This window comes from Abramis brama, assembly GCF_963993115.1.
Source record: "Abramis brama genome assembly, chromosome: 20".
Taxonomy (NCBI): Eukaryota; Metazoa; Chordata; class Actinopteri; order Cypriniformes; family Leuciscidae; genus Abramis; species Abramis brama.
In genome coordinates this window covers 6351154-6377094 of record NC_139982.1, presented here as the reverse complement: position 1 = coordinate 6377094, position 25941 = coordinate 6351154, and the positions used below count along the sequence as shown (strand labels likewise).

Sequence of the window (25941 nt, the reverse complement as noted above, 5' to 3'; positions counted from 1 at the left end):
TATACCCACTTCTCCAGGCACCACTACATCACTGCGAACTGGGTTAATGTGTTTTAGCATAAAGAAAATCTTTTCATATTTACCTTTTAAGGTCTTTAGAAACTTTGAACTAAACATTGATATTGTGTAGTTTGTGATCCTCCATCAGCAGCTGCAGTTTCTCTCAGCTGTATCAGTGCAGTCACTGTGACGTCTGACTGACAGAGGTTTTTGTACGACTCTTTATCACTGTGTGAACACCCAGCTACCACTGATATAGTGATTACTCATACAGTAATAATCTCCTGTATCTTCAGTCTGGACTCCACTGATGGTCAGAGTAAAATCACTGCCAGATCCACTGCCACTGAATCTAGATGGAGTTCCAGTATTACGGGTTGTTGCTCTATATATGAGGAGTTTAGGAGCTTCTCCAGGTTTCTGTGAGTACCAGGCTAAATGATAACCATTATACACATACACATCACTGCTGGTTTTACAGTTTATTCTGACTTCTTCTCCTGGTTGAACTGCTGGTATTGATGGACTCTGAGTTACAGTGATCTGTCCTCTACACTCTGAAAGAAAACACAAACAAAAATGAACATTATGTTCAGTATATGATATATATACACATTTCACATTTTAAGAGAACTAATAATCATTGTAAAAACTGTATTACACAAACCTTGAATAAACAGTGCAATGGTCCAGATGAAGATGTTGATTGTGTTCATTGCTGTAGTTTAGTCTTGTGTGATGATGAAGAGTGTGTTCTGTTCTGCTCTCAGTCATGAAGTGTTAAACTCACAGCACTATAAACACTCTCAGAGCACTGAAGCATGTGCTGACAATGCAAAGAAGTGGGCAGGATTTACAACAGCTTGTGCTGATAACAAACTAATATACACTAGAGTTACAGAATCATGACTTTATAAAAGAGCCTTTGTTTTCACATTGATGTTGGATGTATTGTGTCTTCAGATGGTAGATAGTGAACGTTATTTTTAAAATGTCCAAGTATATGCTCATGCATAACACCAGCCCTGGGTAGAATAATGGCCCATTTGAGTTGCAGTCTGCCTTGACCTCTAGGTGAATGTGTCTGTGCATAATTTCAGATGTAATATTGTAAATATATATGTTTGTCTAACACTTCCAATTAGTTACTTTACAGATTTTGAGTACTGATACAAAATATATTAACTAAATATTAACTCATAAATGATGCTGTACGATCACAGGTTAAACTACCCAGCAGGATATAGACTATTAACATTTTACAGAACGTTACACATTTACAAGCAAAAACATTACCTACCGTAAACAAATGCTCAGCCGCTCGGCAGGACCGATGGACTCCCTATATTTGGCTGTCATTTTTGTGATGCTCGAACCGACGATTGACAGCAGGTTGTCAAACTGTCCCCGACTCATCCTAAAATAAGCCTTAAACTGACCATCATCAAGGCGAAGCTCCTGGACCAAGTGGTGGCACTCCCCGCGGTCTTTCCACTTTCTAAGGGTCACATGCAGGGGCGTCAGACAGGGGGACTGAGTAACAGGGGCCCTTGGCGAAGAGGGGGCCCACAAAGATATATTGATATATATATATATTGGTGTTGTGAGGGGCCCACCCCTTGGTTCTGTGACCGGGGCCCAACATTTGGTGCTACGCCCCTGGTCACATGTACCCACATGGATCTCCTTTTCCCTGTCTCCTGAGTGTTTATACAACTCTCACCCTCGATCAAAGCCAGAGCAAGCGCCCTCTGCTTGTGCTTTGTTTGTTTTTTACTGTACAATGTGAAAGTTTACTTAACTGCAAACCAAGTATTTTTTGTTTTTTTGAGCGCTCGTGATTAGACTGACAGGACAGCTGACTCGTGGTTGCTTAGCAACATAAAAACGTAGCGCACTGCTAGTTCTGTGTGATGGGAAAAAGCACTGAAAAAGGCAGGGCTGTGCGCCTTACTGAGCCCAAAAGTTATTTTTCAATGGTCTGAGACATCGCAGCAAGCTTTCAAAAATTGTAAAGTTTTATTGGCAAGTGCCCCTGATTTGACCGCTCCAAATTTTGAGAAGTCCTTTAGTCTTGCGACTGATGCTAGTGCTTGCGGTGCAGGCGCTGTTCTCTTGCAGGAAGACTCGAACGGAGCTGAACATCTTGTTAGTTATTTTTCCAAGAAGTCCAATTGTCATCAACAGGTTTACTCAACCATTGAGAAGGAAGCCCTCACCCTTGTGTTGTCGGTACAACATTTTGAAGTATATTTGGGATCAATTGCTGCTCAAATTGTGGATTATACGGATCATAACCCTCTGTTTTTTCTAAATCGGATGAGAAATCGAAACCAACGACTTGTGTGGTGGAGTCTCATTTTGCAGCCTTTCCATTTGGAAATTTAGCATGTGCGAGGGAAGGATAACGTAATCGCTGACGCTCTTTCTAGAATGTAACATGATGTCTCTGTTGCATGTTTTTCTCTTCTTCTTCTTTTTGCATTTCTAGGGCCCAGAGATGAAGATGAAGTGGAGTAGGAGATGATTCATGGATCGACAGACTACTTAATTATTGTTTTGGGTTGTTTCTTAATTTTTTCTCTCTTTGATTCTTTGGAGAATCTCTTGAGGAGGGAGGTGTTACGACCCTGTCCTTATTCTCTACCTGATGGTGGCAGTATAACATCCGACTGTGACGTCACTGTCAATTGGATAATTGATGGGTGGAGAGTATAAATGTTTGAACTGATTTACCCAGCGTTACTTCCTCTGGTGGACCGTAGTTCTCCAGAGAAGTTGTTTGTTCCAGTTTGTTCTATTTTAGTTTGTCTATTATTTACCAACATTTATTACCCCATTGGACTATTATTTTATCTTGTTTATTTAAATCCCTGGACATTGTGTTATATTTCTGTAACAGATCATTTTTGTTCCACATACTGTAAGTAAGCTTGCAATGCAAACTGTTTGTTTGTATGTGTAAACCTCTTTATGTTACGGTCGGAAACGAGCTGGCCGTGACAGTCAGGAATATTGTAAACTACAGCAATTTCAAGAAAATTCTAAAAGAAAATATGTATTTGTTATTAGTTTGATCAATATTAAAATAGTTCAACATAAACCTATTTTAGTTCATTGCTACTTTGATGTTTAACATTACAATTCCAGGAGTCTTTACAGTGGACCTTACATTTAAGATAAAGACTTTCAATTGTTCTCAACTTCTCATGAACCGCTAGACTTTTCAGAGTCAGCTCTGGATGTGTTAATTGAGGTTATAAAATATAAACACATGTTCAGTTTTCATAGAAGCCAAGCTGATTTGTGTGTAAGACCTTGAATGGAAATAAAGAACATCACTTTTGTTTGCATTTACAGAGATGTCTACTCTACTGATCAAAGATATCCTCCTGAGATTCAGACATATCGGACCTCTATAGAGTAGGAATAAACATTTTTATATTTATCTGAGACCACAATTGTTATATTAGTAAAATCGATTTGTCTAATAGAAATGGTCAGTATATTTTATAAGCTACTATAGGCTTTATAATTTATAGTCTATTTGATTTTTATTTTTAGGCATATACAAAAGCTGATAGGGTTGTTACAGTAAACAATTTTTGCAATTACATTAAAAGTCTAGTAATTGCAACTGAGTAATGTGAACATATTGTATTCTGTATGCACTATAAGTATTTTACTGAATATTAGTTAATATTAATAGTTTATTATTATTATTATTTGCATACTGTAAAAATACTGCAGTCCAACTGCAAAAGCCAAAAAGGTCAAATAAAACTCTTAATGAAAGGCATATTACGGTAGACTCAAATACTGTAAGTTGTGCAGCTGCAACATCGAGGACAATGAGAGCTGATTCTGCTTCAGCATGTGTTCCTGCTGGCTCTGGCCTGAGGACTTTGTCCACATCACAGACAATGTTGTCTCCTGCCGGACGAAGGGAAAAACCTTCTAGTCAGACACATCCAGCCTTGACAACACTGTCCTCTTGCTCTTCCTCGTCCTCATCCTCCTCTTACACGTACTCTTCCTCTCCTCTCAGGTTGTTTCCATATATTGTTCATATCATCAGTGCACCTGTGTCAGATGTACACTCTGAACTGGCTCATATTATACAGTCGGTTTGATCCATTTGTCAAAAAAGTCATCGTAGGATTGTTTTTTAATAATTTTTTTAGGATCGACGCAGAGAAATTGCGTGAAAACAGAAACAGGCCCTTCAGTGATACAGTGTAAAACACATAAATTAACACTTAATACCTAAATTGACTCTCCTAATGCAGTCCCTTGCAAAGCATGCTGGGAACTCCAGGTCCACGGCCCAGGGCTGCGTTTAGCATCATAAGCCTGAAGTAGATCGTAGAGCACACGGGGAAAGATGTTGGCAGTTTATGTTAATGTCTAATGTTCAGTTCTGTTGGACATTTAGAGTTGTTTCTGTTATTGAATGTTGTGTTTGTGCTGAAGAGTAGCGCTTGTGCTCAGACTGTAGACTCTCAGTGTTTTATACTCACTGACATGTGACTTTATATAGTGATTCATTATATACAGTGTGCATAATGATGAACAACACTGTTAATCCAACTAAACTGAGTTATTTTCAATAAACTCGATTAAGTTGTGTAGATAATATTGTAGTGGCAAGTTTTACAGAGACAAGCAACACTCACATTTTCTCCACATTTTAGTCCAGTTTAGTAAGAGATATAAGATTATATTATTATATTACATGTTTACTCACATCATAATAATGAATAAAGTGTGGAAGGTTTGATATTGTGTAGTTTGTGATCCTCCATCAGCAGCTGCAGTTTCTCTCAGCTGTATCAGTGCAGTCACTGTGACGTCTGACTGACAGAGGTTTTTGTTCGACTCTTTATCACTGTGTGAACACACCTTTACTGTTTGGATAGTGTAAACTCTGACAGTAATAATCTCCTGTATCTTCAGTCTGGACTCCACTGATGGTCAGAGTAAAATCACTGCCAGATCCACTGCCACTGAATCTAGATGGAGTTCCAGTATAACGGGTTGTTGCTTCATATATGAGGAGTTTAGGAGCTTCTCCAGGTTTCTGTGAGTACCAGGCTAAACGATGATTACCACCATACTCATACACATCACTGCTGGTTTTACAGTTTATTCTGACTTCTTCTCCTGGTTGAACTGCTGGTATTGATGGACTCTGAGTTACAGTGATCTGTCCTCTACACTCTGAAAGAAAAAAGGAAAAAAATAATTTAAATATTTTAAATTTTAAAAGAACTAATAATCATTATAAAAACTGTATTACACAAACCTTGAATAAACAGTGCAATGGTCCAGATGAAGATGTTGATTGTGTTCATTGCTGTAGTTTAGTCTTGTGTGATGATGAAGAGTGTGTTCTGTTCTGCTCTCAGTCATGAAGTGTTAAACTCACAGCACTATAAACACTCTCAGAGCACTGAAGCATGTGCTGACAATGCAAAGAAGTGGGCAGGATTTACAACAGCTTGTGCTGATAACAAACTAATATACACTAGAGTTACAGAATCATGACTTTATTTTGTATTTTTATTGTGACTCCTGAGACACTGAGGATGTGCAGATGAACGTCCATCTCTGTGTCCATATTCAGTCATGTGACCATCATCACTGCTACACTTCCACTAGATGAACCGCCATCACTAAAGTAAGATCATGAATCATGAGTCTGTTCAGAAAGTATCAGGACTGATTGTGAATCTCTAATCAGAGTTCATGGTGTCACTCCATCTATCATGAAGCCTCATGTGTGTCTGAAATCATCAAATGGAGAAGAAACAGGCTGTTAAAGATGGAGACATATTAGAGCTTGTTCACGTTTCATGATCTTGTGTGGAGATTCATAACCAGTCCAGATACTTTTAGAACAGACCTTGAATATGAAAACATGCTTGACTGTGTAGAACATGCAAAATACCTTTTATATTTTCATTGTTGACACTTTCTATTGACTTTGGCTCTAATATTCAATAAACTCAGATTATTTGAAGAGATTTTCACTGAAGATTGAAGTCTGAAGCTGCAGGTTTTTCTGTGAATCATGATGATTGATCTGCATATGAAGAACAGAAGCATCATTATGAGAAACTCCACAACATCATCCATGATCAAAGAGATCAAAGGTCACTTCAGAGGTCACAGCTCATCAAATATATTTCTTTAAACAGTGTTATATCAGAAAGCATTTAGTCAAATCTGAATGAGTGAGTGTTGAGAAGAGCTGAGGATCTTCTAATATCAGTGTGTTGAAGTGTTGTTTCTCTCTCTCTGCTGGAGTGTGTGTTCACTCGAGTGGAATAGAGGTTTTTGTACGAGCGTTTCATTAGATTGTATCACTGTGGTGCACATTCGGTGGAGGAACTAAACTGGTGATCAAATGTAAGTCTTTTTAATTACATATTTAATAAAAAATACAATTTAGATTTCAGAAAGTGTTTTACAGTTGAAACAAGAACAACAATTTTTAATAATTATGATTATTAGATATTGTGGCGACACTTTACTTAAAGCGTTTATGTATAATGCATATAAATGTATTCATAATGTAGATTTTAATGCCATATATATCCTTTAATAAATTATTGTAACCAAGTTAAAAGTTAAAATGCTAAAAGTTAAAGGTATCAATAACATATGTTATATATATGTATGTTTTCATAAATAACTGTAACCAAAGTTAAAATGTTTAATAATATTTACAAATTCCTTTGTTACGTCTAAAATTGGTTGTTTGTCATGAGTTTTGGTGTATTATAATTTTTTGGAGGTGTAACAATGAATAGATAATATTATAATGTGTTATAACTGCAGTTATAATTAGTGTTCAGTAAGTCTGTCTATTTAATTCTTATAATATTCCTAAACATACAATTTAAAACAAGAACAAAATGTATTAATTATAATTATTATTACATATTGTGTTGAAACTTTACTTAAAGCCTTTAATGCATTATAAAGTGTTTCATAATGTGTTACAATGCCTTATATCTTATTATAAATAATTGTAACCAAATCTAAAATGCATTATAATATTTGCTATTTCATTGTTTCATCTCAAAATGGTTGTTCTTCATAAAGGTGGATCAATGAATAGATAATATGTGTTATAACTGCTGTTACACTTATTGATGAGATCATACATGCATTTTAATGTATATAGCAGTGCATAATTAATGCATTAAAATACTTTTATAATGCAATATGTATGAAAGCTTTAAATAAAGTGTTACTGATATTGTTTTATAATGATTTAATCTAAAACTAGAGCAGCATTATTCCTATGCTGTGAATGTGCAGTGCAGTGTGTTGTGTGTGTGTGTGTGTGTGATTGTGTTGTGTTTGTCTCCTGCAGCTGGTCCCACAGTGAAGCCCTCAGTGTCTCTGCTGCCGCCCTCTTCTCTGCTGATCTCTGGAGACTCAGCCGCACTGCTCTGCCTGCTCAGCTCTTACTCTCCACAGGGGGCGCTGGTGAGCTGGACACTGGACGGGTCAGAGGTCACCGAGGGGGTTCTGACCAGCGCAGAGAGCCAGCAGGACGGCCGCTACAGCCGCAGTAGCGTCCTGACCCTCAGCAAAGCACGCTGGGAAGAGGGAGAGCTGTACGTCTGCAGAGTAACACATGATGGAGCTCCTCATGAGGTCTCGTTCCACAAGAGCTCTGAGTGCTGATGTTTCTCTCCTGAAGATGAGCCGTATCTGAGTGTCCTGTGTCAGGCAGGATTCACATGAGTCTAGTGCTGCAGCTGGAGTGATTTACAACTCAATACTGAAAGAGAGTGTGTGTGTGTGTGTGTGTGTGTGTGTGTGTGTGTGTGTGTGTGTGTGTGTGTGTGTGATCTTTCAATCTGCTGTGTTTGCTGCAACATTCAATAAAGCTTCTCAACAAGTTCACTTTGTGTCTGACAACATCATTCAACTAACAGATGAAGATGCAGGTGCTTTTCAAAAACTTTTGACAAACTGATCATTTATAGGAGATTAAAAACATTATAATATAAAAAGATCATAAAAAAAGATCATGAATCAGTCGTTCTGACAGTAATTGTGTAAGAATGTAAAAGTTTCTGTGTCTCAAATGGAAATCATCACGTCCAGACAGCAGAAGTGACTGAATGCAGTCTGTTCAGTTTGATTGACAGGATCATATATTACACCTAAAACATGATGATCATATTGAAACACTGACTCATTCTCTTCATAAACACACGAGTGATGTTGATTGTAATGATATAGTGTTATTAGTGTTTGAAAATACAATCATAAATCATTATTCAAACCTGAACTAAACACTGCCAGAGTCAAGAGGAAGATGATGCTGAAAGTCATGTTTGTTGGTTGATGAAGAAGAGCTCTTGATCATGTCATGTTCAGTTCATAGAGCTATAAACACATGCAGAGTGAAGCATGTGCTGATCATATAAAACACCCTCTGAATGCAAAAGCTGCTGTAGACTGTGAGCTCACGACGAGACCGAAGAGAGATCAGGACGAGATACAGACTCACCTCAGACTCATCAGAGTCAAACAGCTTTACTGACAGGGTTAAAGAACGGCTTTAAATGGCCGAAGCTCAGTAACATTAAATATACTGACACACACATTTACACACAAATACACACAGTTAAAAATATATATCGAGTTCAGTCATGAAACTCTAGATCAGTGGTTCCCCAACAATGTCTCTAATCTGACACAATCATTTCAGGTCTTGGAGTCTCTACTGATGATCTGATGAGTTGATCAGGTGTGTTTGATAGGGAGACACACAATATGTGCAGAGCCGTTTCTCAATATGTGTTCTTGTGTACTTGTGAAACGTCATCAGTCGCTGCCCAAGTACTGTTCCAATTCAATGTTCACATCTAGCCAAGTCCAGTTCAAGTCCCCGGATGTATTCTTGATCTGCTCCTTTTATCGAGGATGCATCGAGAGGTGACTTGTGTGGACTTGAGACAGCCAGTTATCCCAGAATGCATCTCGCACCAATAGGGAGAAAACCCGCATAATTTAAAAATACTGCTGTTATTTTGTCACGAACTGTAGTTTTAAGATTTTTTCTGGCGCGAATGTAGTTGTTTAAAGCTCAAATCGGTGGTTTATTTACAACCCCAAATCAGAAAAAGTTGGGACACTGTACAAATTGTGAGTAAAAAAGGAATGGAATAATTTACAAATCTCATAAATTTAGATTTTATTCACAATAGAATAAAGATAACATATCAAATGTTGAAAGTGAGACATTTTGAAATGTTATGCCAAATATTGGCTCATTTTGGATTTCATGAGAGCTACACATTCCAAAAAAGTTGGGACAGGTAGCAATAAGAGGGCGGAAAAGTTAAATGTACATATAAGGAACCACTGGAGGACCAATTTGCAACTTATTAGGTCAATTGGCAACATGATTGGGTATAAAAAGAGCCTCTCAGAGTGGCAGTGTCTCTCAGAAGTCAAGAACACAATCCACCGTGCCATTCGCCGTTGCTAGCTAAAACTCTATAGGTCAAAAAAGAAGCCATATCTAAACAGGACCTAGAAGCGCAGGCGTTTTCTCTGGGCCAAGGCTCATTAAAAAAGTGGAAAACTGTTCTGTGGTCAGACGAATCAAAATTTGAAGTTCTTTTTGGAAAACTGGGACGCCATGTCATCCAGACTAAAGAGGGCAAGGACAACCCAAGTTGTTATCAGCGCTCAGTTCAGAAGCCTGCATCTCTGATGGGATGGGGTTGTATGAGTGCGTGTGGCATGGGCAGCTTACACATCTGGAAAGGCACCATCAATGCTGAAAGGTATATCCAAGTTCTAGAACAACATATGCTCCCATCCAGACGTCATCTCTTTCAGGGAAGACCTTGCATTTTCCAACATGACAATGCCAGACCATATACTGCATCAATTACAATATCATGGCTGTGTAGAAGGATCCGGGTACTGAAATGGCCAGCCTGCAGTCCAGATCCAGAAAAGAAAACAAGTCCAGAAAACATTTGGTGCATCATAAAGAGTTATGATTTGCATCATAGTTGAGCAACTAGAAGCCTGTATTAGACAAGAATGGGACAACATTCCTATTCCTAAACTTGAGCAACTTGTCCCCTCAGTCCCCAGACGTTTGCAGACTGTTATAAAAAGAAGAAAGGATGCCACACAGAGGTAAACATGGCCTTGTCCCAACTTTTTTGAGATGTGTTGATGCCATGAAATTTAAAATCAACTTATTTTTCCCTTAAAATGATACATTTTCTCAGTTTAAACAGTTGATATGTCATCTATGTTGTATTTTGAATAAAATATTGAAATTTGAAACTTCCACATCATTGCATTCTGTTTTTAGTCACAATTTGTACAGTGTCCCAACTTTTTCTGATTTGGGTTTGTAAAATAATCTAGTTCATAACCCCTTTATTCATATCTAGAATATCATTGTGTTTTCCCATTTATGTCTCATTTTAGATTTACAACAAGATACATCAATACATACATTTAAAGTCTTGCACAGTAGAATCACATCACAAGAGTGAACCCAATTTTTTGTCTCCAATACTTTTTTGACACAAGCTTCTAAACTCTATTGTCAGTTGTCACATCACTATTGTGCTGTAACTTCAAGTGGCATGTGCCACCTGCAAATGCCTCAAAACTTAGATTTGAGTAGGCTTAATAAGGTTATTCTTCAATATAGAACACAGCATGTAAACTCTGTCATGAAAATGCTGTTGCTGTTCTCAGCGAAATCATTGTGCTGCCCAACTAATTTTCTTGATTTTCTGTAACGTATTACAGCAGGAGTTGTTTTGTCACTAGATATGTAGATGTCACCAGAATGTTTCAGGAAGGAAGGACAGTCTCAGATATTGCAAAATTTTAATCAAAACTTTAAAGAGAGTGTGAAACATGAAACAGATATACACTTGTAATCACTGGATATAGAGTTAAGATTAACATGTTGATTGCTTTATCACAGGCAAGTGAATATAGATACAATCTGTGTAAAAAGCTTAATTAAATGCACATTCATTGGTTTCAAGCACAGGAACATATTCTTTCCATCTTAGCATGGGTTTCCTCTGGGTGTTCAGGTTTTCTCCACAAGACCTCTAGCATTCGTGAATGGGAGACTATAAATTGTCCAAAGGCATGGGTGAAAGAGTGAATGCGTGTGTTAGCCCTGTGATGGACTAGCCATCCATCCAGTGTTTTTCTCTACTTATGACCTGAGATGCTGGGATGAGCTTTAAAGGGATAGGCCATGCAATCCTGAAAAGGACAAGTGCCTCAGAAAATGGATGGATGGATTTAATGGAATCATACTCAGAAGGCTGAAGATAGATGCAGTGCTCTGACAATGACTATAACTCTTGTGTAGTCAGACACTGGGTAGTGATTAATAGTGGCTTCTCATGTTTAATTCACCAGGAAAATGAAGCAAAACACCAAAAGGATCATAGAAGAAACAGTCTTGGCACTGGAGTTGCAAAATATGTCCAGACATTCACTAAAAGTAGAGAGAAATACAGATGTGATGATAAATACGATAAATTGAAAACTCTGCCTACACAATGGCCCCTAAATGGAAAACATTAATTTCATCACATTTTTGGAGTGTTCATGCAACGGTTTCATTTTAATAAATGTATCATTATAAAATGGTCCTGGGTTCAAAGCAGTGTGCTGAAATCTACAATACTGCAGCAGCAACTATGATGCAAAACACTTATTCACTATATCACCATTATTAGCAGATTTTTTTTTTTTTTTTATTTATTAGTTATGTTATTTTTGGGGACTGTGGCTGAATTAAGAATAACATACTAGCATACCAATCACTATAAAGATATTGCAGAAAAAGTGAGAGAAGTGTGGTAGTGGGGTATACTACACATTATAGCACAGCCTCCCAATTCTTATTGCTTAAGAATTCAAGTCAAACTAAAGCAGATATTGATAATAGTTGATAATGATAATGAAGTTTTTTTTTCAACATTTTCCATCCACATAACAAATCTGACCATACAGCAAGAGGTTGTGGCTTACCCCTCAGTAGGTTTTGGTGTAGTTGTTGTTGAACTTGTCTGATGAGGTGTGGGAAGAGCTCTAGAAGGGAATATACTGTTAGTGTATCCAATTTCCTTCAGAAAAGTGTTTCTATTCAAGCAACAATTTCCTAAGAATAACAGTTAATGAATTTGATTAATTAATAATAATTGTTTTAAAAGGTATGCTACTGTATGTCTCTTTTTGAAATTTATTTAAAATGCCCCCAAAAAAATTACCCCTTACCAGTCACCCCCAATTTTGGCAAGTGATGCATACATGACATACCCAAAATAAAAAGGTTGCTGCTCATGAGTCATTCTGAATAGACACATAATACACATATATTTAGAAAGCCAACCCTTGAGAGTTTATAGTTCAAGACTCAAAATTAACCAAACTGTTATTAATATTGAGATATATAAGCTCAAACATAAAAACAAAAACAACAAATATTAAGAATATATTTATTAAATGTATAAAAATCTGATTTGAATTTAGGATAGCAACTTATAACCACAACTAAAGTGTAGCCACAACTGTGGTCATGCTTCATTTCAAGTCTGAGGATGATATCTCTAAAATTATGCATTTTATGAAGCCTATTGTAAGACCATGTCAGGGGAGGATTTCAGAGAAGTTTTTTTAGAAGGCTACAAGTTTCTCATCACATAGTTTATTGCCCTCTAAACACCCATTTACAGTCTCTGACTAATGTCTGGCGAGGAGAACTGCCCCATTCATATTCTATTCATTTAAATCGACTAACCTTTCACACCTTCATTATTCTTTTGTTTGAATTCAGCCATTACAGCCTTTCTTCTGGCATAATGCTTGGCCATCGACAGCTATGTAAATCCCACTATACATGAATAATCCACTTATTATCTTAAGTCTTGTTAGAAAACAAACAATAAAAAACTATTATTGAAACTTTAAATGCGAATTATTTAAAAAAAAAATGATTGTATGGAATAGAAAGCTCCTGCAGCAGGTGCATTAGCACAACAGGTAGCCTCAAGCTACATGACACAATTTAATTTATTAATATTACACTTTTATTAAGAGCTCACTTTAAAACTCCATCGAGTATTTGTATCATATTCCGGTCGCGGTTTATTATGGTTTCCATTAAAAAAACGATTTTGAAATATGTTATATTTAGCATTTTATGTGAAGCTATGGGCTATGTTTACCTATACCTTTATTCTTTATTCATATAAAAACACCCCGAATCGCACGGAAATCAAACAAAAAACACACATACTTAAATCTTGCGTTTATTATCTTCTAGTTTCAGGTGAAGAGATGTCACTTTCGCTATGTTATCATGGATGTCCAGAATGAGGAAGTGTGGACATGACGCGTCATACAGAAGAGGTCACGATGAACATGTACATGCTGTACAGCTAATCATAATCATTCGAGGTCAAATCTGATGCGAATCAGGAAGAAGAGACACACATCTCGCTGTGTTCGCTGTTTGAGCTCTTCAGATCGCATAATTCAGTGGAAAATGAATAGAAATGTTTTTCTGTATGGCGAAATAATTTACTAACATGTGATAATTAATATTTATTTCTCCAAATATGCGCACTATTGGACTAATAGCCCTGTCGTATGCTGTATATTATAACGTTATGTATTTGAACACAAATAAACCGGAGAAGACGAGAATGAATGTTGTGTGAGTGATTATTTCTATTAAAAATAACGATCGTTACAGATGAATTATTTTGCACTCCTGGCATAAATTAAGAAATTAATGTCACTGCAAACCACTTGAATCATAAACAGTGGTCAAATATCGAAGCTGGAGTCTTAAATCTTTCTTATAATGCTGAGTTTGTCCACATCAAGTAAGAGTGTGATGTTTTAAAGAGTAATGAATTTTGAACAACAATAATGCGGGATCACCGGTGATCCCTGACGAGCAAGGGTTTTTTTTGCAAGAAAGTGCAAAAAACATCTTCCAAACTATGTCTTTACTTTATACACTATAATACACTTTGATAAAAGAGACATAGTGGTGGAAAGAAAATAGGATAGGAGGAAAAAGTATTTTACAAAGCTTTTGAGTTTGCTCGCAAAACTTTTCTGTTCTCTTGCTAAACCTGTTGTGTTCTCTCATGAAATGTGTGTTCTCATGAGAGACTTCTTTGCGGTGCTTCGTGCTTGTGTTTGCACAGCATCACTTGAGTGATCTACGTTGCCCCTAAAAATATAAGATTGTGAAGAAAAAAAATATGACATGTACGTTCACCTATGAACACCTTTGTGTTCATTTGCAAAAACGTTTGCGTTCCCCAGAGAAACTTTACGTTCGCTCCCAAAACCTTTGTGTCCCCTCGCAAAAACTTTTGGGTTCCCCCCAAAAACATTGCGTTTCTCAAAAGATTTGCGAGTGAATGCAAAGTTTATCGGGGGAATCATTTTATTTTTGATTATTATTTTGATTATATTTTCTCCCATCTAATTATATATATTTTTTCAACCACTATGTGCCTTAGGGGCTCTGTACTACGAAACGTCTTGGTTACGTATGTAACCCTCGTTCCCTGAGTAGGGAACGGAGACGTTACGTCGGATGACGACGAATGGGGTTTCGCTTAGAAAGCCTCTCACCTTCGAATATATAAAACGAGCCAATGGCAATGAAATGCCATGGGTCTGCGGAATTTGCATAGCGTATCTCCGCCCCACGCCGGGGGTATATAAGGAAGTACGCTGGCAACACGCAGATATGTCTTCGCTGAGGAGCCGAGACTGAACTCAGGCGTTCCAGCGGTACAGCAGAAGTGGCAGGGAGACGTAACGTCTCCGTTCCATACTCAGGGAACGAGGGTTGCATACGTAACCGAGACGTTCCCTTTCGTAGTCACTCCGAGTTACGTCGGATGACGACGAATGGGGTTCCCAGTGTAATCACGCCACCTCTCGACTGTCTTCCAGTGCCCTGCGTAAGTCTGAGCTCCCTGTCATGAGACTGGCACGGACAAAGGACTCCTACTTAACACAGGAATACCAAGGTACACTGGGAAGCATATCTCAATGGAAATATGCAATCATGCCCCATTATTAGCAGATTTTTTTATTTTTTTATTTATTAGTTATGTTATTTTTGGGGACTGTGGCTGAATTAAGAATAACATACTAGCATACCAATCACTATAAAGATATTGCAGAAATAGTGAGAGTAGTGTGGTAGTATGCTATTTTGAATTCAGCGTATGTCTAGCAGAATAATGCAACCATAAATTTGCTTATTAAAATATTTTAGTAAAAATAAGTTTTAACATGTGGTCTCTCTTTAACTTGTGAATGTATGCTACTGTGCATCACTCCTCACAACTCTTTATTCATGATGATATTATATATGACTACTACACATTATAGCACAGCCTCCCTAAACTTATTGCTTAAGAATTGCAGTCAAACTAAAACAGATATTGATAATGTAGTTGATAATGATAATGGAGGTTTTTTTCAACATTTTCCATCCACATCAAAAATCTGACCATACAGCAAGAGGTTGTGGCTTACCCCTCAGTAGGTTTTGGTGTAGTTGTTGTTGAACTTGTCTGATGAGGTGTGGGAAGAGCTCTAGAAGGGAACATACTGTTAGTGTATCCAATTTCCTTCAGAAAAGTGTTTCTATTCAAGCAACAATTTCCTAAGAATAACATTTAATGAATTTGATTAATTAATAATAATTGTTTTAAAAGGTATGCTACTGTATGTCTATTTTTGAAATTTATTTAAAATGCCCCCAAAAATATTACCCCTTACCAGTCACCCCCAATTTTGGCAAGTGATGCATACATGACATACCCAAAATAAAAAGGTTGCTGCTCATAAGTCATTGTGAATAGACACATAATACACACATATTTAGAAAGCCAACCCTTGAGAGTTTATAGTTCAAGACTCAAAATTAACCAAACTGTTATTAATATTGAGATATATAAGCTCAAACATAAAACAAAAACAACAAATATTACGAATATATTTATTAAATGTATAAAAATCTGATTTGAATTTAGGATAGCAACTTATAACCACAACTAAAGTATAGCCACAATTGTGGTCATGCTTCATTTCAAGTCTGAGGATGATATCTCGAAAATTATGCATTTTATGAAGCCTATTGTAAGACCATGTCAGGGGAGGATTTCAGATAAGTTTTTTTAGAAGGCTACAAGTTTCTCATCACATAGTTTATTGCCCTCTAAACACCCATTTACAGTCTCTGACTAATGTCTGGCGAGGAGAACTGCCCCATTCATATTCTATTCATTTAAATCGACTAACCTTTCACACCTTCATTATTCTTTTATCCTTATTCTTTTGTTTGAATTCAGCCATTACAGCCTTTCTTCTGGCATAATGCTTGGCCATCGACAGCTATGTAAATCCCACTATACATGAATAATCCACTTATTATCTTAAGTCTTGTTAGAAAACAAACAATAAAAAACTATTATTGAAACTTTAAATGCGAATTATTTTGAAAAAATGATTGTATGGAATAGAAAGCTCCTGCAGCAGGTGCATTAGCACAACAGGTAGCCTCAAGCTACATGACACAATTTAATTTATTAATATTACACTTTTATTAAGAGCTCACTTTAAAACACCATCGAGTATTTGTATCATATTCCGGTCGTGGTTTATTATGGTTTCCATTAAAAAAACGATTTTGAAATATGTTATATTTAGCATTTTATGTGAAGCTATGGGCTATGTTTACCTATACCTTTATTCTTTATTCATATAAAAACACCCCGAATCGCACGGAAATCGAACAAAAAACACACATACTTAAATCTTGCGTTTATTATCTTCTAGTTTCAGGTGAAGAGATGTCACTTTCGCTATGTTATCATGGATGTCCAGAATGAGGAAGTGTGGACATGACGCGTCATACAGAAGAGGTCACGATGAACATGCACATGCTGTACAGCTAATCATAATCATTCGAGGTCAAATCTGATGCGAATCAGGAAGAAGAGACACACATCTCGCTGTGTTCGCTGTTTGAGCTCTTCAGATCGCATAATTCAGTGGAAAATGAATAGAAATGTTTTTCTGTATGGCGAAATAATTTACTAACATGTGATAATTAATATTTATTTCTCCAAATATGCGCACTATTGGACTAATAGCCCTGTCGTATTGTGGGATTGCAAATTTATTAAAATGTTTAATTTAGGTTTACATTGAATTTAGCATGTTAAGGTTAGGTATAAATTATGATTATCAGAGTTTTCTAGCAAAAGACTCTGGTCAGTCCTGTTTTACTGAAACTCTTGGAGTTTGTGTTTTAGCAAGAAAGTCCAGCCAGTCCTGTACTCGGGTCTCAGCGTTTGAATAGATATGCTGAGTGGATTAGGGTGTTCAATGCTCTCAGTCTAGAACCAGTTCCTAAACCTGTCTTTTTCGGTTCCTGCCCCTAAATGTACAGCGGGGGAAATAAGTATTGAACACGTCACCATTTTTCTCAGTAAATATATTTCCAAAGGTGCTATTGACATGAAATTTTCACCAGATGTTGATAACAACCCAAGGAATCCGTACATACAACGAAACCAAAAAAAAATAAGTTCAGAAATTAAGTTATATGTAATAATGTGAAATGACACAGGGAAAAAGTATTGAACACATGAAGAAAGGGAGGTGCAAAAAGGCATGAAAAGCCAAGACAACAGCTTAAAACTATTAGTAATTAAAAAGCAATCCAGCCCCCTGTCCGTGCAAATTAACAGCTGGTTCAGTCCCAACGGATGGCCTACATGGTCTCATTGCCAAGGTGTCACACAAGACACATCTCATGATGGGTAAAAGCGAAGAGCTGTCTCAAGACCTTCGCAACCTAATTGTTCCAACACATAATGATGGCATTGGTTATAGGCGCCATTCTAAGCTTCTGAATGTTCCAGTGAGCGCTGTTGGGGCCATAATACGGAAGTGGAAAGACAATCATTTCAACACAAATTTGCCTCGACCAGTGTTCCTCGCAAGATTTCTGATAGAGGAGTGAAAAGAATAATCAGAAGAGTTGTCCAAGAGCCAAGGATCACTTGTGGAGAGCTTCAAAAAGACCTGCAGATAGCAGGTACTGTTGTCTCAAAGAAAACAGTAAGTAATGCACTTCACCTTTCATGGCCTGTATGCACGCTCACCACACAAGACTCCATTACTGAAGAAAAAAAGCATGTTGAAGCTCGTTTAAAGTTTGCTGCACAACATTTGGAAAAGCCAGTGAAATACTGGGAGAATTTAGTGTGGTCACATGAGAGCAAAATTGAACTGTTTGGATGCCATAATACACACCATGTTTGGAGGAGAAATGGCATTGCACATTACCCTAAAAACGCCATTACACCTTGGTGTTGGCTCTTGGACAACTCTTCTGATTATTCTTTTCACTCCTCTATCAGAAATCTTGCGAGGAGCACCTGGTCGAGGCAAATTTATGGTGAAATGATTGTCTTTCCACTTCCGTATTATGGCCCCAAAAGTGCTCACTGGAAAATTTAGAAGCTTAGAATGGCGCCTATAACCAATGCCATCATTATGTTTTGCAACAATTAGGTTGCCAAGGTCTTGAGACAGCTCTTTGCTTTTACCCATCATGAGATGTGTCTTGTGTGACACCTTGGCAATGAGACCTTTTCGTAGGCCATCCGTTGGGACTGAACCAGCTGTTATTAATTTGCACGGACAAGGGGCTGGATTGCTTTTTAATTACTGTAAGTTTTCAGCAGTTGTCTTGGCTTTCAATGCCTTTTTGCACCTCCCTTTCTTCATGTGTTCAATACTTTTTCCCTGTGTCATTTCACATTATTACACATAACTTAATTTCTGAACTTATTTTTGTTTCTACGGATTCCTTGGGTTGTTATCAACATCTGGTGAAAATTTCATGTCAATAGCACCTTTGGAAATATATTTACTGAGAAAAATGGTGACGTGTTCAATACTTATTTCACCCGCTGTATATAAACTGTAAGAGAACATTCACGTCAGACTTGGTGACTGCAGCTACCGACAGCTCGTGTTCTCAATAAAGAATCCTGCTGAAGAAACAACCAAGTCTCCTGGTCTTCGAGTCTAAGTTCACAACAACTTGGTGCCGTGAACCCGGATGGAGAAACTGAAACTCAACAAAGAATGAACTTTCCAGACGGAACCTTGAAACTTCAAGAAACAAAAAACGAACTTTTCCAGATCTGAAGATTGAAACTTCAAGCCCAACAAAGATCTCAACAAAGAATGAACTTTCCAGACGGAACCTTGAAAACTTCAAGCTCAAAGATCTCAACAAAGAATGAACTTTTCTGACTGAGTTCCAGACTAAATTTTTCTGTACAACCAACGATTCGGTGAGTTTCACTCCATTCAAAGAACCGCTACAGACCAGTATATGTGTTTTATCCTCTGCGCCGTTCAGAGAAGAGTTAACAGACAGCTGCAGGGTTTTGTTAATTAAGTTATCCTCTAAAAAAAAATATTTTAGAGATGAAATTTATCCTCTGTTGTTCAGGCAGGGAAGATTAACATTACATGTTAATATTGTTTATCCTCTGCTTTGCCAGGGAAGTGTTTATCCTTTGCTTTAGGCAGAGAAGAATTAGCTTTACGTGCTAGTTATTTCTGTTTATCCTCTGTTCTTGCAGGCAGGGAAGTTAAGTGTGAAGTGTTGGTCATTTGGAGAGTTAACAATAGCTGATGTGTTAACAAGTGTACCCTCTGTGTAGACACTAGAGAGAAGTTTTAGTGTTTTTGATTGTGTGGTAACAAAGAAAACTCACAAAAATGTTTAGGAAAAATGCTAGACTGATCCCCACTACTGAAAAAGATGGTCGTGCAACTCCTTTGTGGTTAGAAAGTGAACTCAAAAAAATGTTACGAGAACAAATGGACCTAATAGTCACTGAAAAAGTTAGACAGGAACTAACTCAGAAATATGAAATTCACCCAGACAAAACTTGGTCAGTAGATGAGTGTAAAAAGGTGCTTGGAGCAAGCATCTGCAAAAACAATATGAAGGACATCATTTGTTGTCACAGAGAATTTGTTTTAGCAAAAGCTACAGAACAGTCTAAGCGCAACTCAGAGCTAGAGAAACAGATCAATGAGCTACGTGCTAGAATATCTTCGTTGACTAAGAAATTGAGCCGCAACAAAGCTATAGAAAAAACTGATGTAGAAGTTAGTCAGCCAGATAACATTTACCCTGACTTACAAGCTTTCTTTGAAACAGATGTAGCGATCCAATCAGTAACTGATGAGCCTGTAGATTCAGTAAAGGTATGTGGCGCTAGGAGGAGGTCTCAGGGAATTGAGGGAACTGAAAGTGTTCCTCTCAACTCTTCTGTTGTCCAAATACAAACTGTTGCCAAAGCGCTAGGACCCAAAAATATCGAGAGACTATCCCAGAGTTTACCCTCAGCACGCACAAATTTTTTCTGAATTTAGAAGAGCATTGATCAGTAAAATGCGTCTTTACGACATGTTGTTGCCAGAAGTTACACAGCTGATGTCACAAATTCTAACTAAATCTGAATTCAACAATTTTGAGTCTGCTGTTACTTCTGAACTGCAACATGCCAGTAAAGGCGATTTGAGAGAAGGTGTTTTGAAAATCCTAAATAATCTCTTAGGACCTAAAATAGATTGGTCGAAAGTTACTAGATATGTACAAAAGAAAGGAGAGACTATAAGTGAATACACTGAAAGATGTTCTCAGGCAGCTGCAACGTACAGTGGAATAGTGGAGGATTCTGAAAGTGTACTAGATGATAGAGGAGCTCTAATCCGAATTTGGGCAGATGGTCTTATAGCTGAGTACAGATCAGCCTTGCCATTCCTACATGTTACGTGGGCTAACGGAACTCTCAGAAGTAACCTAGACAGGTTAGCTACATGGGAAAGAGATGCTGATGTTAAAACCCAAGTGAGAATAGCAGCAGCTACATTTAACCCAACGAAACAAGACAATAGATGGACTAAAAAAGAAAGTACATGCCACTACTGTGGAAAATTAGGGCATTGGGAGAAAGAGTGTAGGAAGAAGTTACAAGATAATAAAAGAAATAGAATGCATAATTCTGTTCCTTCTCAGCCTGCCTACAACCCGGACGTAGTTCCGCCAATGTCCACTGAAACTTTAGGACAGCTCGCTCAGGCTCTTCTAAGAGCACAAAAAGAACAGGAAAAAAACTAATTGTTGGGGCTGTGAGTAGCTACCTTTCCCCTGTAATCCATCATAATGACAAAATAATTTTTGTGAAAGGTAGCATAAAAGAGAAAGAGATTGATGTTTTGCTTGATACAGGTGCAGAGATTACAATAATTCCTACAAAATTGCCTAAAGGTTTAGACATCCCGTACAAGAAAACCAAACTTTCTTTAACTGGCGTAATAGGTAAAGATTCTGTTTTGTATGAAACCCCGCCCATAGAGGTACAATTTGGCCCGAAAACTCTGATGACAAAATTGCTATGTGCTCCATTGAATACAGGTGCAATTTTAGGCATGGATCTCCTGAGACAAGTACATCTAACTTTAGACATGTCCTCAGAATCTGCTAGCATTAAAATTTCCTCAGCACACGTTTCTACCAATAATGCAATCCCTCCAGAGTATGCTTTCTTACTGAATCATCCAATTTGGGCTAATGACAAGGATGATTGTGGTTTATTGACAGGTGTAGAACCAGTCAAACTGACAGGAACTCCACCTCCGGTTACCAAACAGTATCTGATCAGTAAGGAAGCCATACAGGGAATCAAACCTATTGTAGAAAAGTTGCTGACGCAAGGAGTGCTAGTTAAAACCAACAGTCCCTGTAACTCACCCATATGGCCCATCAAGAAATCCAATGGGACATGGAGACTCACCATAGACTACAGTGTAGCCAATAAAAACATTGATAAAATAATTGATATGTCTAATGGATTCTTTTCTGTACCATTGCACTCTGACAGCCAGCCATGGTTAGCTTTCACAGTTGACCATGAACAATATCAGTGGACCCGATTGGCTCAGGGATTTCAAAACTCCCCGACCATATACCATCAGGCTGTCAGACGTGATTTGTGTGACCCGGAATGTCCAGTAAAACAGTCCACTATGATCCAATATGTCGATGATATTTTGATTGCCTCAACAGATCACGAGGTACATCAAACTGAATTGGTAGCATTGTTGGACTATTTGCATAAAAAAGGACACAAATGCAGCTTTCACAAAAGCTCAAATTACTAAAAAGCAAGTCATATTTCTGGGTCAAACAATTGGTGCAGGAAATAGATCTATTACACAGGATCGAACGGCTTCAGTCAAAGCCATACCTCCGCCTACTACCATTAAAACACTACGCTCATTTTTAGGAACAGCAGGTTACTGTAGACCGTGGATTGAAGAATATGCCTCGATTGCTCAGCCTCTCTATGACTTGTTGAAAGGCCATGGTAAAGATTCAGATATTGTTTGTATGGAAGAACTTCACCTCAAAGCATTCAATGATTTGAAGAGAGCACTATGTCAAGCACCAGCATTAGGAATTGCCCAATCTGATAGACCCTTTGTGCTTTATGTTCATGAACACTTGGGCTTTATGACTGCATGTCTAATGCAAGATCATGGGGGCAGTTTACGTCCAATTCATTACTATTCTGGTAAACTTGACATAGTAGCTCAAGGTATGGGACCATGCCTCAGAGCAGTACAGGCAGTTCATCTAGCGCTTCAGGCTTCATCAGTAATGGTGTTAGGTCAGACGGTAAATGTAAAATGCCCTCACGCAGTGTCCGCACTAATGAATCAAGCAAAAGTCACTTCTGTCACTTCCTCTCGTTGGGGAAATTGGTTAACTACTCTCACAGCCCCGAACATTGTTTTACAGCGTGCACCAGTCACGAACCCCTCATCATGTATGATGTCTGCAATGACTGAAGTTGTGTTAGAGGATGAAGGCGAAATGACTCATGATTGTGTTACGCTTACATACGCAGCGACAAGTGAAATAGCAGAAACTCCCATAGAAAATTCAGAATTTGAGTTGTTTGTTGATGGTTCAGCTCAAGTAATTGAAGGGAACAGACGAGCAGGTTATGCAGTATCGTCCACCACTGAGGTGGTAGCTTCAGGTCGTCTTCCAGATCATTTTTCAGCTCAGGCTGCAGAACGGGTAGCTTTAACTAGAGCATGCACACTAGCTTCAGGATCAGTTGCACATATCTACACAGATTCCAGGTATGCTTTTGGGGTTATTCATGATTTTGGTGTCATTTGGCAAACCAGACAGTTTCTAGCATGCTGAATTAGTGAAAGATCTTATGTTTGCCATGAAACTTCCAAATAAATTAGCGGTGATCAAAGTGAAGGCACATCTCACAACTAACACTACAGAAGCTAAAGGTAATGCTCTTGCAGATGTAGCAGCTAAACAGGCGTGTTCCTATGTAACTGTACAAGTGTGTTCAGGTAGTACAGCACAGAAGACAATTCTGCCTCCTGAATCTATCATTGATTTGTACAAAGATGTTCCTCTATATGAAGCATGGACATGGTTAGACAAAGGAGCCACCGTAGATTCATCTGGCTGCTGGACCAAAGGGGGGAAGTATGTAGCTCCCGAATCACTGCTGCCATATTTGGCTCAACAAATACACAATTTGGGTCACAGTGGTCCAGCAACGATGAATCACAGGTTCTCAAATCAATGGTGGAATCCAAAATTCAGAAATGTAGCCACCGAAACAGCCAAGAGGTGTGTTACATGTCAGAAAAATGATGATGTACCAGCAGCCATTACACCAGCAGCACATACCCCAGCTCCACCAGGACCATTTCGTCACCTGCAAGTTGATTACATCTCGTTGCCTCATTGTAAGGGAAAAACTGACGTTTTGGTAATAATAGACAAATTCTCAAGATGGGTAGAAGCTTATCCAACAGGGCGTGCTACCGCTGCACATACTGCTAAATGTCTTGTCACTGATTTCATTCCCAGATGGGGATTACCAGATTGCATTGACTCAGATCAGGGTACGCACTTAACAGGACAGGTAGTTAAAGAAGTGTCTAAAATGTTGAAGATTAAGTGGAATCTTCACTGCCCCTACAGGCCACAAGCATCAGGACAGGTTGAAAGGGCAAACAGAACAATCAAAATCAGGCTAAGCAAAATGCATCAGGAAGGAGTGTCATGGGTTGAAGCATTGCCAGCTGTACTGTGTAGTATGAGAGCGTCACCTAACAGATCAGTAGGACTGAGCCCTCATAAGATTATTACAGGACGCCCAATGCAGATGCCAGGTGTGATTGACCTTAGAAATGCTGATGTTCACATTGCCTCAGATGCTCTGATCTTACTGTGAACACCTTACAAAGGCAGTACAGAGTGCCAGAGAGAGAGTTGAGTCATGTTGGCAGACTCCACCAGAGGGTGGACTCACAATCATCCCAGGTCAGTGGGTCATGATACAATCATTCAGACACAAGCCGTTAGAACCTAAGTGGCATGGACCATATCAGGTAATGTTGATTACAGCAGCTGCAGTGTTGTGCCAGGGAAAGAAAACATGGACTCATGTGTCACATTGCAAAGTGGTTCCGCCCCCTACAGGGATAGGATAGGACACATGGACCAGTGAGGAGCCCAGGGAAGAACTGGAAGCAACAGGCTTTCGGGGGCCAACCCTGCGGTGAAGATTCCCTTATAGGCCCTTCCCAACCATAGTCCATCCTCACCTCACTGTTCCTTTTAGGTGTCTCATAAATTAAGAAGTAGGGAAAGAAGGAACCACAATTAGCAGACTCAGATTGAACAGAGGACACAACCCTAATGTTTGCAGTCTTTACAATGAATACTGGTCTGTTGCAGTTGTTTGTTTGTTTGTTTGTTTGTTTGTTTTTTTCTTTCTTAAACTCTGTGCCGACACCACTTGACGGTTAACCCGAGAACCATATGCACTGACCTACACACCTGCATATGAAGACCCAACTACCAGAAAACAACTAGACCAACTGCAGAGACTACAACCAACACAGAAGAAAAATACACAACGCAGAGACTAACGCAAGACTCACCTACGGGAACTTCAGTCATCCAGCAACATGATCAAGATTGCCTTAATACTAACCATCATGGACATAGCGCAAAGTGTAGACCCCAGAAACAACATATTCTTAGAGCTGATGAATATGTCAAGAAATGCCTTGTTTGCTGGAAAGAACGTTTGCATGCCACAGTTACATGATTCAGCTCCTTCTACCAACAAAGATGGCTGCATTCCGGGGGCCAGTTGCACAAACATAGCCATTATGTTAAGACTGTGTCTTAAGAACTAGTATGATCAACTAGAAGTTAGTTAGGGGTAATCAGTCTTACTGTTCGGTGTCAAATAAGATCAATATACATTTTTATGTTACTGACTTTAAAAAGTTATTAACAGTTTTAAAGAATAAAATTGGATGACTAACTTGTAAGACTAGTCTTAACAGTTTATGCAACTGGTCTCACTTGTGTTCAAACGTGGTGGTCAAGAACTCTTGGAGCCTTAATCCCATCGTATGGTGTAATGCAGGCTCTCGATCAAGTCAGAAGCCGGGTTGATCCACCGGTGATCCCTGACGGGCAAGGGTTTTTTTGCAAGAAAGTGCAAAAAACATCTTCCAAACTATGTCTTTACTTTATACACTATAATACACTTTGATAAAAGGGACATAGTGGTGGAAAGAAAATAAGATAGGAGGACAATGTATTTTACAAAGCTGCTCGCAAAACTTTTCTGTTCTCTTGCTAAACCTGTTGTGTTCTCTCATGAAATGTGTGTTCTCATGAGAGACTTCTTTGCGGTGCTT

The 25941-nt window shown here is 38.3% G+C and overlaps 1 protein-coding gene across 3 annotated transcripts in view; it reads right to left on the bottom strand.

The window, feature by feature from the left end:
• Nucleotides 1–9201: 9201 nt before the first annotated feature.
• Nucleotides 9202–25941, bottom strand: part of LOC311071454 (meprin A subunit beta-like) — an 85059-nt gene continuing 68319 nt past the window's right edge. The window contains exons 18-20 of one of the 3 annotated variants that reach the window (XM_084095857.1): nt 15610–15669; nt 12067–12126; nt 9202–11527 (exon numbers count right to left, since the gene is read on the bottom strand). In XM_084095857.1, coding sequence (XP_083951983.1) covers nt 11437–11527; nt 12067–12126; nt 15610–15669 — 211 coding nt within the window. In that variant the 3' untranslated portion in view covers nt 9202–11436. The remainder of the gene's footprint in view (nt 11528–12066; nt 12127–15609; nt 15670–25941) is intronic. The other 2 variants (XM_084095858.1, XM_084095859.1) reach the window with 2 other exon arrangements.